Source organism: Clarias gariepinus, chromosome 10 (assembly GCF_024256425.1).
Source record: "Clarias gariepinus isolate MV-2021 ecotype Netherlands chromosome 10, CGAR_prim_01v2, whole genome shotgun sequence".
In the NCBI taxonomy this organism is placed as follows: Eukaryota; Metazoa; Chordata; class Actinopteri; order Siluriformes; family Clariidae; genus Clarias; species Clarias gariepinus.
In genome coordinates, this window is record NC_071109.1 from 23,873,228 (window position 1) to 23,891,387 (window position 18,160).

Below are 18,160 nucleotides of genomic sequence, written 5' to 3' on the forward strand. Positions count from 1 at the left end.
GTTCATGGCAGGTCTTGGTGGTTCCTGGGTTGTTCCAAAACAGTCATACCAATTTCTTCTCAGCTGAGGATAACTGTTTGGACACTTTATCTAGATGTTGACCCAGTGGCTAAACCTCCAAATATACTTCCATACAATTGTTAAAACAATTGTTTAATCTGCAGTTGTTTAGGAAATGCTCCAAGAGACATTCCTGACTTTTATAAATCTACAATCTTCTATTTCAGACCTGCCCCGAGCTCCTTACATGTTGGGAAAGAAGCTATAATGATTACTAACAAAGTTTGTGAGGCCTTGGACTTGACCAATAAAAAGACATTTTGCGACTTTTGGGGACTAAATTTATATATATATATATATATATATATATATAGTCCTTCCACATAATTTAGACTCTGTGTTGATATAAAAACCCCAAAATAAATTGCATTTTGTTCTCTAAATTATTGGGTTTTTATTAAAGATGTATGTTGTATAATCATTCTGCCCCAGAAAATGGCCACTTTAAAGAAAGCATGTGCTATTATATTCATATTTATGATCATCTCTGACTGTAACTGTATCAAGCCCAAATAAAGCTTATATGCAAATGTTTTTTATTTAAGTTATTTCATGTATTTAATAAGGAAATGTACCCAATCTATCTTCAATGTAGCCATTGTAATTAAATTATTCCCTTACATTGCCTATTGAGCATGCCTCGAAGCAGTCATTGTTTTATTGAACAAACTGAGTCAGTTTTCAAAAACCACTCATATATTTCAACATCCTCATTCAGTGTCAGTGAAAAAGTTCAGAGGGAAAAACGCTATTTTTCAGATATTATTTAACATTTACAGTGTATGAAAATATGTAACAATGCTATAAGTTATGTAATACTGAGTAAGTTACACATTGTAACGTTCCATAGCAAATAACTGGAGTCAAACAAAAGTGCTTGCATACAAGAAAAATTACAGTTACAGAGTAGCATAAATGTTTAATTAAGCCTGCAGGTTATGGTTCAAAATCAGTAAATCTCTCCAGAAAAGTAGAATATATTTTATGATTGTCAAGCCATTATATGCTTAGCTTGCACTGCCCTCTACTGTCCCAGAAAGCTGGACAACAATTTCTACATTAGCTGCTCAAATATTATCGCTATTAATTCCTTCAGTATCTGAATGCTGAGAAATGTTGGAAGACATCAATAAATTAATAAATACAAGAAAACTGTACTTGTGAAAAAAGTCCCAGAGCTTGTACATGAAAGAAGTAAACTACACATTAATTCATTTGCCATATAAAAAAAGTAATTTTTAAAAATAATTTTCAAAAGCAGTCTGTTACATTAATTGGGATTTAGGAAGCCAAAATCAGCTAAACAAAAGCTTTTTTTCACACACACAAAAAAGATTCTGTACATCACAAACAAATTTGAAGTCTGATTAAAAAAAAATTAAAATCAGCAGTATGCCAAGTTGGTGAGTTCTAAAAAGCTAATTATGAACAACTAAAATGAGGTGTTTCAGTTTGGTCTTTCAAAACTACTCAAAATTAATCTGGTTTGTTGACAATACAGGTCAAATATCATACAATATTACATACAAGTTATATACAAAGCAGATAAAAGAGTTATAGATATTAGAAATATAAAACTGTCTAATATTAATTATACTAGTGAATTTTAAGTATGTAAAATAACACATTCATATGACCACCAACCATGCTAAAAATGTTTATAATAAAAAATAATAATAAAATCTTTTGAGCAGAACTGTGCCTCCACACAAAAGGATACAATACCAGTTTCTGATTCAGGATGTGTGATAGAGGTGCAGCTCATAATATTAGGACAGACTCCCAGCAAATCACTGTTCATCATCTTCTGGTTTTTTAAAAAGTGTTGAGAGTTCATGTAAAAGCAGCTCTTCTGAAGGACTACAGGATTTCCGCTCTAAAGAGTCCTGTGGTTCCTTGTGTCTCAGTTTGTCCAGAGATCCCTCTCCTCCAAAAGAACGGGTTAGTTTTGGGACAACCGTGCGCTCCAAAGACCTGCTCTTTCCTGGGCTGAGGCTCTCGGAGCGTGGAGGCACCTCCAAACTCTTGGAATGACCACTGGACAGAAAGCTGTTCTCCAGGGACTTCAGCACCTGCAAGCCAAAGTCACCAACCTCCTCATACAATGGTTCTGGGCTTTCATCTTGTTCCTCCAATAAGTCCTGCTGCACCTTCATGGGCTAAAAAATGGGTACATTTGTTGTGTAAGTACTGTATTTACATGTACTGTTAATTTCCATAAACATTTGTAGTAGACGTGTTGGATTTATTCCTTGGGCCCTCTGATCTGTACATTTGCTCATGTATCTTAAGTCTTATAGATATTTTAGCATTTTGCAAAATATTTTGCAGGAATACAAAATTAAAGTTATACTTTACCAGAAACATGCATTTCAGAGCCAGATGCAACGTCTCTCTGATTACTTTATCTTAAACATTACAACCCTTTCTGGAAAAGTCTAGAAATCTGTTTAGACTGATTAAGGCTTTTCCAAGTCAATTTCACATCTGTGGGGTACACGTTTGGAACTCTTTTTCACAGAGCCTCCATTAAGCATCGTCTATCTCCACTTTCAAGAACACAGCCTAAAAACTCTCTTTTTAAAATGTTTTACTGATATGCAGATTACATAACTTTGTACATCATAGACATAGTACAATAAAATCACCACAGGTGACATTATTTGCTATTTATTTTTACATGTAGAAATATGTGGATTCGTCTAAAGTCTAATGAGTATAACACGTTTCACACCATAATCTGAAGGGGAAACGTATTTGAGACTACACCCTAGATTAACAACACACTTGTGGGAAGTTCTCAAAAGCAACCATCTATCTACAAGATTATCTCCAATTATCAGATACTGTTTGTGTTTCTCTCTATGTTTATGTGCAGTCAGCCTTTACTGGCAAATCAAAGTGATTCCATAAGACCTCCTTCACTGACTTTAACCACTGTTTTAGTATCACTCTGACAACCTCAAGATAACTGCCGAATACACTGAGGACAAAAGAAAAAAGCTAGCAATCAATTTGCTTGCAAATGCTTTAGGCAGCAGGAGTCACTAGAAGCTACAAGAGGCTACATGATTCCCTCCTACCCCCCCACCCCAGTTCCAAAGCACAACAGTTTTGGACAGAGGCCCCAGCCTACCCTCAAGGCTACAGTCACAAAACAATGCATTGGAACAAATCTTCCACCCAGTGCATCCTGTTATCTTCACTGAGTCAGTTCAACATTCTGATGGTATCGTATCAGGAAACGTCAGGTTCTAACAGGAACTAGGAGGGTCGAGGAAATCTGATGGAATTCCTCAATTAGGGAAACACTGTTTTGTAAGGGCAAAAAAGGATTTCTCCACCATTAGAGATGACATTTGATAGGATTAGTTAGTTAGAATATGTCATTACAATCATTATTCAAACACAAGTTTAAAAATTTTTACGAAAATTTACAACTCGCAACATATAAACTCCATGTCTGCAATAATTCAATAAATGTCAAAATGATGTTGCATGCAAGCAGCAGAATAATAAAATCTAAGACTCACAAAATACATCGACAGTGTCCTCCTATCATGAAGCTTTCTCTGTAAACACCAAAAAAAAAAACAATTGCTGAGTATAAAATCTTAGAGGATTCAATATATTTGACACTAGATGGTGCCAAAGCAGAAAGACAGTGTTTAATATATTTCTGTTACCAGCGTCTGGTTAGCAGAAACCATGGTTGAATTGGGTTTGCTCTCTTCTCCACGAATTGGAACTAGGGGCATAGTGCCAAAATTTTGCTTGCAGATGTCAGATGATGAGTGGCGTCTCATCACAGGAGGCCGTAAGTCATCGTTCTGGGAAATTGATTAAACCATATGAGCCAAGAAGTGATAAGTTTCAAGTCACCAGTGAACAATTACCAAATGATCCAATGAAAACGACCTAGCAACTGATATCCAAATACTTAAGAAACAATACCCATGTAAAGGGTGATACCTGAGCTTTCAGGAGACTCGTCATCCAGTCCCAAAGCTCTGTTTCACTGGAACAACTGAGATACCTGTCAAGGTGAGGAAACTGATTACTACTCATTATCCAAGCATTTTAACATGATCCCTATATTAATAAATAAATTACCTACTTAATCTAAAGAAAATACTTACATCTGATGTTTGTCTACTATCACAGTAAAACCCCACCTGCAATTTGACACAAGATGACGTCATGGGAGAAGAATGTCATGGTTGTAAATTAGAATATCAGAAAATATGTTATAGAGATGTAAAAAGGTACTATAATCTTACTTTGATGGGGGTTTCAACTTCTTTTTTATTCCAATATAAATCTTCATAGTTTTAAGGAGCCATTCTTTTTCTGGTTTGTTGGTCTACAATTGTTAGAAAACAGAAAACATTTTGATTCACTGGCCTCCAATTTTCTGTAATTTTTTTTCAGTATGAAAAAGCTGCTAAAGTCAAGCAAAACATACTTTCTTATCTTTCAGGAGTAATTTGTGATCCTGTATTTGGAAAAGACGCTCCTGAAATTTGGTCCCTTGCAGAAGTTTGGGTGTCTCCTCTCGACACTTCAGAACCCCAGATTTCACAATTTCACTCTTATAGGCTTTAAACCAAAAACATAAAGAGTGCATTTACTTACTATGGTTTTAATTATCTGTAAATTACTGGGGTTTACTTTTACTGATTTTTTTATTTATTTACCTTATTATTTATTAAGCAAAGTAATTTACAAGCAAGTTAATAATCATCCAGAATTACCTGTAAAGATGTCAATCACCTCTACTCGAGGCACCTTCTTTACCAACAAATATGCAGAACTAGGATTAGCCATGGTGCACCACTGCAGTGCTTGTTCCAGAACCTTCTCTTTTGGGTGAAGGGGCCGTTCTATAAATGACATATTCCCAAAACAATTACAATTATTAACACTGTCCCAAAACACTACACAGTTTTGTGTTAACCTGTTGCTCAATATTAAACACAAAATAACATTAATTAACTTCCCTAAACATTTGATTCAGTTTGACTTAGGGTAAAAGTGTAATTCGCTTGAGTAGACTGGTACGGATCTATTTACCGAGTTCTCCATCTTCAATGGCTTCAAAGGTCATCCACACATCCTTTTCACCTGCAGGGACATTTCTCATATACAGCACCTGGTTAGTCAGTTCCTCGGCGCACATAGTGGGTGAAACCTAGGGACAGGCAGAGGACATATTAAACACAAACTGAATGAAGCAGGCGTTGTTGGCTTGTTCAATTAACTTGTGCCACCATGTGGTCATAATGCAAAACTGCAACTTTTACGCATAGAGCAAATTTACGGATTAGATCAATCTGTACTTACTTTTAGAGTAATGCAACAGTCTGGCGTTTTCTCTTCCAGATACACCTCAATAATTAGGTCACCTGCCTGAGAGAGCTAAATACAAAAATACAAGCCGTTTTAAGGCCAAGCATGCTATTTCAACTTCTATTAATACTGTAGGTTTGGTTCCAATGGTAGTGGTGAGTGTCAGAAATATTACTGTACCTGTGTGTCCTTCCAGGTTGTGATGAGACTGATTTCCAATTCAATCTGAGTCTTGTGTTCCTCATCAATCTTTTAAGCAAAGATTGGGAAATAAGGAAATTTATTTAAACATACATAAACATAAAGTACTCTGACACAAATTACACTTAAAAGATAACACATGACATCTTAAAATGTAGCACCTTGGGGTAATATTAAAATTAAATATTGCAAAGACAAAATTAAAGAGAACAAAGAATGTTACAGAACTTAGCTGTCATTTGTTTGAAGGAAGTTAGTTAATTAAAATATGTTTACTAGTACATGGCCACTTTGAGACTAACAATTTAAACAAACTAACATTACAAAAATACAATAAGTCGTTAGTCTGTTCTGTAAGATTGCAGTCTCCACTGCCTCATGCTCTGACTGCTTTAACACTGCAAACTGTTACATCTTTTAAACAGGGAAGTCTAAAAGAACTGCATACAACTGGATCAAAGTTTTTTCTACTTACATCAAACACATAGAGATAGTTGTCAATGAGGTCCTCTACGATCTTGACTTCATGCTCTCCTTTCCCGTCTGTCTGAAAGAGACTTGGGGCGAACAGGAGAGACAAGTTCTTTGTGCACATTTGGTTCAGGTCGGCACATTTTTGTACCCTGAAAGAGGGGAATGTACAAAGAAAATAACATTTCTAAGAAGAGAAACAAACTGAAATATTTAAAACCTATTTATGATCTGCATGATTATAGCTTAAGTCTAAAACAGTATATTTTGAAATTGCCAACCTGTAGAGGTGACTGATGAGAGCAGCCAAAGTGGTGCGGTTGACTCTAGGCAAACCACGAATAAGCTCTTTATATCTATCCAATCTCTGTGTCTTATTAGATATCTCTGCAGATTAGGAGAAATCAGTATGTGCACATATGACTCTACATGCAGTAAAATGGTATGTCCATAACATTAAAATGTGTGCAAAACCAAAAAAATAAAAAATAAATAAACATGAGCATGATAAACTTACTGGCAGCCTCTTTCCAGTATGGGTGTAGATCTGCCATGAAGATGGGGTCATCGATCTCACGGAAAAACCTCTTCAGTACATCCGTCACATCCTCAATAAAATTATCTCCAATGCGGAGTTTCACGTTGCGAGCGTCCTTTCGGAACTCCTCCATCAGAAGCTTGATTCTGGACTTGGCACCATTTTTCCTGTAAATCCCTTCATGGCCTAGACCTACAAATATGAGACAATTATCAGAATAACTTTTCAAATGCACATTTTGTTTGGCTTAAATATCTTAAAGGGCACTGACTGTGCAAGTTTTTTTTTTTTATCTGTTTGGACATTTACATAGGTCTCCAGTGTGTATACACAAAACAAAATGTGAGACAGAACCACCAAAGAATTCATTTGCATCAACAGCAGTAAACAGAAGGAATTTTAAGGGTGCCAGAATGCATTATTTCAGTGGTGTTTCAGCTGAAACAGATAAAATGAGTATTATATGGCATCTTTAGTTGTAAAATTTAACAACAGAGTTCTCTGCCTTGGGTAATAAAAAAAAAAAAAACATGAATAAAATTTACAAGCCTAATACATAATGTGCCTTAACATTTACTTTAAATCCAACAGTAGTTATAAGCAATTCAACCTTGGCTGTAATTTAACCCTGTAAATGGACTAAATGCAAAGTTGCATTTAAAAAAAAAAAATACACTCCCACAGTATGTATGCTTTCTGTGTCCTTACCATATTGTGTAATAAAAGCGATGCAGCTGTCCACAATAATAGGGATGTCATTCCTGCTCAGCTGTTGGTCCTTCAGTGTGTTGGCTTTGCCTCCTGCTGCCTTCTGAATGTCTGCGTACCACAAAGAAAAGTCTGTACGCCCCATGCCCTGCAAGTGCAAAGTCCTAAAAATAAAAATACACATAATTTTGATCAAGCTGTTTCTCTGGATTTATTTGTTTGTCTGAATTTGTACATTTGTAAATCCCCAGAAATTTCAAAAGTTAAAGCTTACCTTCCTTTTTCCACTAGAACCAAAATATCCTTCTTTTCATGGTTTTCTATCTCTGATGCTATACCTTTACCAATTAAAACAGGCAAAAACAACCAGAAATTAGCCAGTGGTAACTGCATGGAACATAAAAACAAATGAGATACATGTGTAGTAGAGTAGGCATGAGAGTCTCACTGAGCTCCTGCAGGCGTTTCAGGTTAATAATGTCCTCAGCAGCTCCATCATTCCTAGGGCAAATGAAAAGGTTGGACTTTTGCAGAACAAAGAAGCCCTCTTTCCACTGCCGTGGGTCCAGCATGGCCTTATAGCGCAACATGCCCACTCGCTCAAACTCCCTTGTCAGTAAGCAGTGGCAGCTCAGAGGCGTGGTGGCCTGAATAGACAAGAGCTCTTTAGAACCCCTCAGTTATGGTCATATGCAGAGTATACAGTACACTTTGATGCTTTTTATTCTTACCTTTCCAATAGCTTTTGCCCAACTATGTAGTGCATCTGGTGTTTCTAACCCAAACTGGACAAGCTTTTCTGATGTTAGGTAGAGTTCGAAGGTGTATCGAAATCTTAACAAAAAGAGAGCAAAAGACTTGCTCAAAAATTTGCAGTGCAACAATTTATAACACAGAACAATAAAAATTTACCTTCCTTCAATATTAGGAGGAATCACATACCTGCCAATAAATGAGAAATGAAGTATAATGTAGACATTGTGGAGTGTTTAGCTCCCACTAAAATGTGTTTTTATTGCAAAGCTATGTGGTTTTAACCTGAATTCTGTTGCTCAATATATCCAGTAAACATGGCATAAAAAAGTTCCTACAAAAACTTGTATATTGAAAAATAGGAAAAATCTGACAAAAATATAAAACTACATGCTGTTTGTTGGCAAGCCAGTGGTTTAAAATGTGTGAAAAATAACGCTTATATATATAATGGGTGTATAAGCTTAAGGGCAAACCAGTATGTACAAGTGTTCACTGGCTAAAGTTTGTGTGCATGTCTGGAAAAGTCAGATGTTTATGGGATTACTGTATGTCCATTTACATGTACTGAAATAATGGTATTTTGGATGTGCATGCTATAGATGAAAAGAAAAATAGAAAAATGCTATTTTTGATATACCTGTCAATGAAGCCATTGTTGTTGATGCATGATTCTGGCCTGCTAACCCCTAAACAGATGATGTCTTTGACCTCTATCTTCATGTTGGGTTCCTGGCACCTGTCCGACTCATAAAACAGGAGAGACTTCTCCACTGAACACCAATACTTTTGAAAATCTAAAAAAATAAAAATAATGATAATAATGCATATATATTAAATAAAAGCAGGACAGAGATGGCAAAACAAAATAATATTATTCTGCATCTTATTATACAGTATAATCACTGGTGGCTCAGTCTAGTGCTCACCAAGATGTCTAAATACATTTAAATAATATGACTGTCAGTAAAGTTAGCCCTGAAAAGCCCTTGTGAAGCATATTCTATTCCTAAGCCTTTGCCAACTGTTTTGTTTGTCACATTGTTGCCTACCTTCTCTGGTTCTGCGAGATAAAGTGCCTTTGTTCATGGAGCCAGACTTGTAGAGGTAGCCAGAATACAGGACTGGCTGCATTATCTCATCATACACACTGGAATCTACAACAAACAGAACTGAATGTAACCTTGCAGATTATCACCACTATGGGTTTGTATATGCTGATTTTACTTTTTTATTGTGAAATACAATCATGTTCAAACAATAGTACCCCTTCTTTTAATATGGTGTTTTTGTGATAAAAAAAACATACTCTGGGTCTTAGTATTGGGCAAATACATCCTCAGACAAACAACTTATATTTTTTTTTCAAAGTGCAATTATTTATTTTAAAAAAAACATGCGCATTAATAAGTACCCCATTACTGCTTCCACAGGATTTAAGTGGGCAAGCTGTAGTCAAGTGATGCTAATCATCACCCTTGATTAAATGATTAGCAGCAGGTGTGCAGACCTCTATGATAGCAGAAGTTTTGATAGTTTGCTGATGTGGAGCATTTAGATGTCTGTCAACATAGGCACATAAGCAATGATCTTAGAGAAGCAACTGTTATTGCAGGTCAATCTGGAAAGATTCATTCATTTTTCAGAAAATTTGGAGTTCAGTGTTCTACAGTGAGAAAGATTATTCACAAGTGGAAAGCATTCAAGACAGCTGCCAATCTTCACAACTCTACAATACTCAAAGAAATAGAAAAAAAACAAGAACTACATCACAGACCCTACGGCCTCACTGTGCACATTAAATATTAAAGTCATCACAATTAGAAAAAGACTGAACAAGTACTGTATGGTTTGTTTGGAAGGGTGGCCAGGAAAAAGACTCTTCTGTCTAAAAAGAACATAGAATAAAAAAACTTACTATATTATATACTTAACACATTATGGGATCTGAACAAATCACAAGCACAAAACTTCTGAAACTATGTCCTATGGACAGACAAGACCAAAGTGGACTTGTTTGGCTTTAATGCCCAGGGCCATCTTTGGGAAAAAGTAAACAGCATTTCAGCAGAATCACCTCATACCCACAGTCAGGTATGGCGGTGAAGCTGGGATAATTTGGGCTTATTGTGCCGCCACAGGACCGGGATACCATGCATTCAATAAGTTGACCACAAACTCCTCTGTATGCCAGATTATTCTGGAGTCAAATGTGAAGCCATCTGTCAGCAAAAGCTTGGTCTAAATTGGGTCATGCAACAGGACAACGTCCCGAAGCACACCAGTAAATCATCATCAAAAGTGTGGAAAAATAAAAGAATCAGGGTTTTGGTATGGCCTAGTCAAAATTCCAGACCGCAACTCGTAATGAAATGCCATGGTGGGACCGTAAAAGAGCTGTGCATTTGTGAATACCTAAAAAACTCAATGAACTGAAGCAATGTTGTAAAGAAGAATGGGCCAAAATTCCTCCACAATGATGTGAGAGACTTATTAAGTCATACAGGAAATGATTCCTTAAGGTTGTTGCTGCTAAAGGTGGATTTACTAGCTATTGAATCATGTGTGGTACTTGGTACTTGCCGATATTTCTTTTTCTTTTTGGCTTCATTCTTGTTAAGTAAATAATGGCACGCTGAAAAAGTTAATTACGTTTGTCTGTCTGGGGTTGTATTTACCTTATACTAAAAGCCATTACGATCAGATTACTTTTATGATGTTTTAACATGTAAATACGTATAATTAAAAAAGGGGGAACTCATTTTTTAACTGCATACAATGTTAGTTTATTATGGTAGTATGTGGTATTATGGTGGATAACAACAAGTGCAGAGTTAGTGGTTATGGTGCAGTAGAAATGGTTTGTGTGTGCTGCAGTTTGTGTTGGTGGGTAAGTAAATTCTGAGAACCTGCGGCCTGAGTGCAAGAGTAATGAGAGAGATGCTTGTCATGTCCATTAGAGTCTGAGAGCCGAGCCGCTTCTGCTTCTGCAAATAACTGAGTGACTGTCTTCAAGAGGTTCTGTTCGGTCACAGCTGTGCATAGTGTCTGCAGAATTAAAAACCAAAATTAATTAATACAAAACATGTTAATTCTTATGAAATTCCACATCCTGCTTTTAATTTTTCGTCATTTAGCACTGTCTGTTTATTAGTCATCGTATACTGCAGTTAAGACCACATCCTTATTTTATTCTTTGCAGACGGCAATGCATAAAAATGTGCGCCATGGCTAAGCATAATGCAAGTTAGCCAAGACAATCCAATCCATGGTTTTGGATCTTATCATATAGTTTTTGATTATGGATGAGATTGTTTTACAGATTAGCCAAAAAAGGAGGGAGAGGGGGAGTATAATTTTGTTCCCCATTTATTACTCATAGAATTTAAAGAACACTTAAAGCAAGAGACTTAAAAGGAAACAACAAGAAATTCAATGTTTAAATAAAAATATTTAATTGTTCAAGGCCAAAGTGATGTATGATACTTCTTCTTAACTGACCTTTCTGAATAACCGTAAATGTTATAATAATTTTAGAAAATTTTAATGAAACAAAGTATACAGTAGTGTTCAAAATAATAGCAGTCCAACATCAGTAACATCAGTAAGCAGATAAATAATTGGTTTTGGGAGAAATTATATTTTTTTGTGGTAAATATTTTACTTGTAGGTGTTGTGAAGTAATAGAAAACAACAGACCCAAAAGGCATGACTTGCATGCACCTGATTCTGTGTAATTGAATCATTAATTGAAAAGGGGCATGTTCAAAAAAAAAAAACAGGTGTCGAACTAATTCAAGGATAAATGCAGAAAAAGTTGTCCTGTGCATTTTTCTCTGAAAATAAAATGGGTCGTTCCAGACATTGTTCAGAAGAACAGTGTACTTTGATTCAAAAGTTGTAAGCACACCAGTAAGCGAGCAGCATCTTGGTTTCAGACCAACAAGATTAACGTTATGGAGTGGCCAGCCCAATCCCCAGACCTTAATCCAATAGAAAACTTGTGGCCTGATATTAGAAATGCTGTTTCTGAGACAAAAAATGCTGGGCTGGAATACCTCAATACCTCATACTTCAAAGGTGCCAGAAGTTGGTTGACTCCATGCAGCCCATGTAAAGAAGTTCTCATAAACCATGGGTATACAACTAAATATTAGTTCAGAGATGCACAATAAAAATTAAACTTCAAGCATTTTTGTTTAAACAATAAATTAATCACTTTGTAAAGATGAATGATGACTGCTATTTTTTTTAACAAATTAATATTTGTTTTTCTTTACTTTCTGTAAACTAATAATACATTTAGCACATTTTTCTTCATGTTGTGATTCAGAATAGAACGTGCAGGGTGTCCAATGCATTTGTGTGATTTAAATTTAAAAAGTTATTATATGGAGCTTTACTCACTTTTTTTAAACACACTATTATTTTCAACACAACTATATATAGGCTACAGTCTAAATTTTTGTACAGATATTACTGGCAACCCTGTGAGAAAGTATGACTGAGTGAAATTACAGTTAATTAGTTTGAGCACTTTTTGACATAAAACTTAAGGACAGTTTTTACAGCAGTTAAAAAAAAATATAAATAGTAATACAATAATACAGCATAATGTTGTACAAATGTAAAATTTTTTGATTCTAAATATATATTTGTATATTTATTTCCTTTTTATAAGGCAACTTACAGTGGTGGTTAACACACTAGAGGTCAGTTTACAGTAAATCAATCAAAACTTTAAGTAAAGCATACGTAAATTACTTACTAAGCTGAATTTTCATGGCATTGGTAATGTGATGAATGACTGGATTAAGCTAGACATTAATAGATTCGGTGAGACTCTCTCTCTTTTACTGATAATAGGTTACTGACAGCTAAAATGTATATTATAAATAAGCATTTGTAAACATTGAATAAAGAAAAATAACAATTACATTATGGGCCCCCATGTGATAAGCTACACACCTTACTATATTTGATTTTTTTTTTTCAATAAAACTAATGAAGCTATTTGAATGTGTTGTGAAATATCCTTGATTAAAACATTAGAACAACTCCAATAATCAAGACCTATTACTCAAGGACATTTAGCATTAATGATAAAACTGTCAGCTCCCTTTTTTTTTTCAATCATCACTTAGTTTTAGTGCCTGTTTTTTTTCCCCTCACCTTAAGTAATTCTTCCTGCGTGCCAAAGCTGGGGTGTGGGTGGCGGAAACGGCCTTCTCTGTATTTCTGGGTTATGAACTCCCTCCGCTGTTCTGGAGAAGCATCACAGTCCAGTTCATCAGCTGCTGGCAGCCTGGCAGCCCAGAACTCATTGGCTCTGTCATTACCCAGCATTATGAAGAGCTGAATCATACACATACACACAAACTTCACTGCACATTCTCAGGATTATATAAACAGAATACTTACTGTATGTGCCGTATCAATTAATACTTTATCTGTTAACAATTCTTAACCTGATATAATCTCTAGTGAAATACTGTTTAAGTGAGAAGCAAGTATCCAGGATTGTTGATGCCATTTAGCAACAAATGTTTTAAAAGTCTGGTAAAGTTTCCGCAAAGTAAGTATGCCAAGAACTTCAAAGGCTAAGGCCAGTGTCATGACCCGTGTCCTCTGCCTGCAACCCCCACCTGAACAATTTCATTGCTCCAAACGCTGGTGTCCAGTTTCAGACTTTGCACTTTAGACACCATTGTGCCCAGTCCTCTGTGCTGGCCTGCAGGCAGAAACAACAAAAGAGTCACTACACCACTTGACACGCTTCATTCACACTCTTTGCCAGCAGTGGATTCCCAATATGCTGCCTCCGAGCCACTTTTTATCTTTAGTGTTTGACACAGAGGACCCAATCTAAATCTAAAGCTCTTAAAACCACCGTCAATTTTCCAAGCCACTACACTATTTAAGACTGGGTTACAAGATACAACATAATGCCAAAAGGCATCACATTTGCAAATTTACATTTACACAGCCTATTGACTGCACAGGTTGCAAAAGACATAATAATTAAGACAATCAGGGACTGTCAGACAATCCATTAGGTCGATGAGACACCTGGGATTTAGAGGCACGCCATCAGCTTGACATACCTGCGCAGTTCTTGCAAATGACCACACAAAGATTAATAGAGGCCCAGTCGGGATTGATGGCTTTGCAGTCTGCACACACCCTATTGGAGCGGTTAGACCAGATTTTTTCAGCCACCTCATAATCAGAGAGCGTCTCCGCAATTGACTCCTGTAGAGCTTCCATCCACTCCCGTTTCTCTCGCTCTGACTCAGCTGTGAAGCTGAAGGGACAAAAAGGTTAAATACCAATTAAAAAAACAGTTCACTTTGATGCATGAATTAGGTAAATACACACTTTGGGCCGAAATACACTTTAGATACTAGTATAACTTTGATTGTATATTAATTAGCCTTTCCAGTCTTGGAGCAATGACATTGTGCTTATTTTGGTATCTTTGATGTCAAAATATGTGTTTTTCTTTCATTTCCAGTATTGTAATGAGTTATCCCAAGATATTGTAGAACACTGTAGTAAAAATCTACCAATTATATTTCATATTTTAATTTTTCATATCAAAATTTCATTATTTTTGGTGAAGAATTGAGATTTCTTAAGTAATTCTTTAAGAAACAATGTGTACATTTATTCATTTGGTAAAATTTGAATGGTACAGCCAGAGATGTAATAAATAAAAGTGCAATATGAGGTACAACCATTCTGTTTTTTTACACCATCAAATAAGTTATAAAATAACTTAGAAGTAAGAAAATTAGTAAATAAAACAAATTGTTTAACTTTGACAAAAGATTTTGGTTTTGTGACAAAAGTGCCACAAAACCAGTCTGCTGTATGTTCCCTTTCCAATCTGAAATAACCAATCAGAGTTTACCTTGCTCCTGTCCTGTTGTCAGTTTTACAATAACTGCCATACTTTTTCCCTATCTTGGGCTAGAAAAATGTGAGTAAAAATTGACTAAAGAGGGTTTTTAGCACTGTATATGAGGGTAAGTCAGTGCAGTATGTCAACCCAGAAAGTCACAGCACAAATGAGCAAGATACAGTTTGAGGGAGAAAAAATTTCATTTGTGTGCATGCAAAAAACAGCATTTTTTTCTTTTAGCAATGATGCCATAGTATAACATTACATTTTACAATTAATTCAAGGTTCACATACGTGCTGAACCATGTACAGGGCTCTTTATGGATCATGAATCAACTATGGTCTGTAACACAACTAGGTACAAAGTAATGGTGTGCAGTTACCTGAAACCCTTGTAAGGAGTTATGAGGTCAAAGCTTTTGTTCTTTCCATCTCGAATTGTAGCACCTCTGGCCTCAATAATAGTGATTCCAATGCCATTTTTAAAACACTAAAAAAAAATAAGTAAAAAAAATAAGCTACTAAAGATTACATAAACCTGGGCAAAGAAAGCCCCTTTTTACAGCCTTCAAATAACTAACAAAAGTGAACAGCATGTGCCTTTACTGGGCTAAGCACTGCACTGAAAATGTGATGAACTGTAAATCACCTGCTCATTCTTGTACAGCCAAATCTGCTCAGTTAAAATCGCAGCATAGATTTTTGACTTTATCCCTTTAAGTTCCAAGGAGCCATTCTTCTGGCAGTGAGTTCCCGGGCCAAAACGTGGTCGGCCAAACACCATTTGCTCCTTTACCCATTCCTGCAGCACACTGCACCACTTAGTCCTCTGCACTGTGGAGAGTGATGAAAGAGCCCCATACAAAGTATTTGTTAATACAGTACAAAAGGAAACAAACATTAACCTTATCAGCATGCATGTTTCCAAGCCAGTTTTGCTTCACATAAGATTGTTGTGGTGATATAAAAAGAGTTACATGCCCCAAATAGAAATAAGAAAGAGGGATTTCCTGCAATGTGTACACTGGCTATTAGAGGAAAAGGATGACTGTCTAGAGGATGACGTGCTTACCTTCATTGTCAGCACGAAAAACAAATGTCCTCTGATTCGTCACAATTTCAAATTTGTTGTCTTTGGCTGCTCTGGCCATTTGTATAGCACCAAGAGGAATGACTCCTTTTGGGTATGTGTCCTGGAGAAAAGCCATTTGAGCAAGGAATAAAAACAAACATTCATCAATTTGTTTTCAGTTAGGGACTTTCCAGGTTATTAAAGTGTCAGATACTACTACTTTATCCTTAAACAACATTGTCCAAACTCAGATGAGTTAATCTTTGAAAACATTTTAAACATATTTTAGACAACAAAAAAAAATCTATGCAACATACCTTTTCACTGCCATAATACATCAGATTTTTCCCATCAAATTTTACATAGCGCTTCTGGAACACGTAATTCCTAAAACAAATAAACACTTATTTCATCTCGATACATTCAAATAAAGCGAACATGGAAACAACAGGCTATTTTGTGTGGCAACTCTCACAGCAAAAACAATAGCAATTTTATGATTGCTAATAAAAAGTATGAAGAAAAAAAAAAAGGAAATAAAGCTTTTGGAAAGATTTATAAGGTCTAGACAAACCGGCAAAAAAGGATGGACAGGAGGCAGAGACAGCCCTCAAGAAGGGAGGAAATACAAAGACAGGAGGAGAGCAGGAGCCCAGACAGGGCATACCCTTGGGGAGAAAGTTTGTCCAACCACCCACTGAGGATGGGTGCAGGCCTCTCGGAGAGTGAGGTGAAACTAGCATATGGGGAGATGAATTGGTCGTCATCCAGTTCACTGGGGTAAAGACTGTGTGAGGGCATAGAGAAGCAGCGTGAGGCATGGGAGGGCTCGCCAACTGTGCTGTATCCTGGGGAGTCACCAGGACTGCCACGAGAATGCCGCTTGAGACTGGATTGGCTCTGATGCCTGGAGAGGCAGCAACAACAGGAAAATATGAGAAAATAAACTAACTGTAGTTTGTTTTTTAACAGAATAAAGAGTGTCCTGGACCAGATAATAAATGAGTATAATTACAGTACATGTGTTTTTGGTATTGGTCAATACTAATGGCAAGATGGGAACCTACGAAGGGCATCAAACCGGGACTTTTAATTGTGAAAAAAAGAATACAGTTTAAAGAGTAAAAAATACCTTTATTCTTCTATATAATCCTTGTCTACACTAATGCACTTATCCCAATATTTCACTAGTGCTTGGATACCATCAATGTAGAAAGTTTTTTCAGTATGCCGAAGCCATGATCAGACTGCCTGCTCTACGTCTCAAATGCTGGCCTCACAGGAACTCCTTTAAAGGTCCAAACATGCAGAAATGTCTGCATGCAGGAATGAGTTTGTACAAAGGGATGTGGCAATAACTACCAGTTCAGCTCATGTAATCTGCAAATAGTGTTCGTGAATAATTGTGAGTGACAGATACATGTCTTCCACAAGTTGGTGACAAGTGGTGGATTGGGTGCTATACTCATTAAATGTTCATGGGCACGACTGCCGTGGGCTCTGTGCCATCTCGGTTAGGATCGTCATTCACTGCCTTCTTTAAAATATTTGCACCATCCAAATGTTTTACTGCAGCTAAGAGTCTCATCATTGTACTGTGCTTCAAATCTTTTGTAAATGTCAATCAGTTTTACACCTTCATTCATGAAATTCCATCACAAGTCCCAATTTTATTTGAATGCCCCTCGTACTTTTTTTTTTTTTTACTATTTACTGCAGAACAGATAATTTTATTAAGCTTTGTTTATGCAGCGTTTGCGGTCTGGTTTGCTTTGATTACCATCTTTAGTCATGAAATACTTCCAGATCACTGTCACAGGAAATCTTTTCATTCATATTCATATCTTCATGGTATTAAATATTAGAATCAGAGCATTGTGTATCAGTACAAGTAAACAACAAAGTATCACAACAATTCCAATATAAATATTAAAGAATCCCTATTTATATTAAGAAGTTGAAATTAATTACATGTAAATTATCAAAATTCATTATTTGAAACTGTTCATTATTCTGAGAGCTTATACATTGTCTGGCCAAAACAGTTTGGATTTTAATAAGTAAAAAATTAAGAGGCTTTGAGTGGATAATTAATGCAGTGATA

General features: G+C 36.1%; 1 protein-coding gene across 1 annotated transcript in view; it reads right to left on the reverse strand.

Moving 5' to 3' along the window:
* Positions 1-738: 738 nt before the first annotated feature.
* Positions 739-18,160, reverse strand: part of arap3 (ArfGAP with RhoGAP domain, ankyrin repeat and PH domain 3) — a 29,174-nt gene continuing 11,752 nt past the window's right edge. The window contains exons 6-34 of the mRNA XM_053505795.1: positions 16,724-16,963; positions 16,374-16,443; positions 16,057-16,177; positions 15,634-15,818; positions 15,368-15,474; positions 14,185-14,384; positions 13,726-13,811; positions 13,253-13,435; positions 10,990-11,128; positions 9,133-9,237; positions 8,721-8,877; positions 8,059-8,161; positions 7,776-7,974; positions 7,602-7,665; positions 7,328-7,491; positions 6,599-6,811; positions 6,363-6,468; positions 6,086-6,233; positions 5,590-5,658; positions 5,404-5,478; positions 5,134-5,251; positions 4,815-4,943; positions 4,526-4,659; positions 4,341-4,423; positions 4,200-4,235; positions 4,033-4,096; positions 3,747-3,890; positions 3,594-3,632; positions 739-2,219 (exon numbers count right to left, since the gene is read on the reverse strand). Coding sequence (XP_053361770.1) covers positions 1,851-2,219; positions 3,594-3,632; positions 3,747-3,890; positions 4,033-4,096; positions 4,200-4,235; positions 4,341-4,423; positions 4,526-4,659; positions 4,815-4,943; positions 5,134-5,251; positions 5,404-5,478; positions 5,590-5,658; positions 6,086-6,233; positions 6,363-6,468; positions 6,599-6,811; positions 7,328-7,491; positions 7,602-7,665; positions 7,776-7,974; positions 8,059-8,161; positions 8,721-8,877; positions 9,133-9,237; positions 10,990-11,128; positions 13,253-13,435; positions 13,726-13,811; positions 14,185-14,384; positions 15,368-15,474; positions 15,634-15,818; positions 16,057-16,177; positions 16,374-16,443; positions 16,724-16,963 — 3,850 coding nt within the window. The 3' untranslated portion in view covers positions 739-1,850. The remainder of the gene's footprint in view (positions 2,220-3,593; positions 3,633-3,746; positions 3,891-4,032; positions 4,097-4,199; positions 4,236-4,340; positions 4,424-4,525; positions 4,660-4,814; positions 4,944-5,133; positions 5,252-5,403; positions 5,479-5,589; positions 5,659-6,085; positions 6,234-6,362; positions 6,469-6,598; positions 6,812-7,327; positions 7,492-7,601; positions 7,666-7,775; positions 7,975-8,058; positions 8,162-8,720; positions 8,878-9,132; positions 9,238-10,989; positions 11,129-13,252; positions 13,436-13,725; positions 13,812-14,184; positions 14,385-15,367; positions 15,475-15,633; positions 15,819-16,056; positions 16,178-16,373; positions 16,444-16,723; positions 16,964-18,160) is intronic.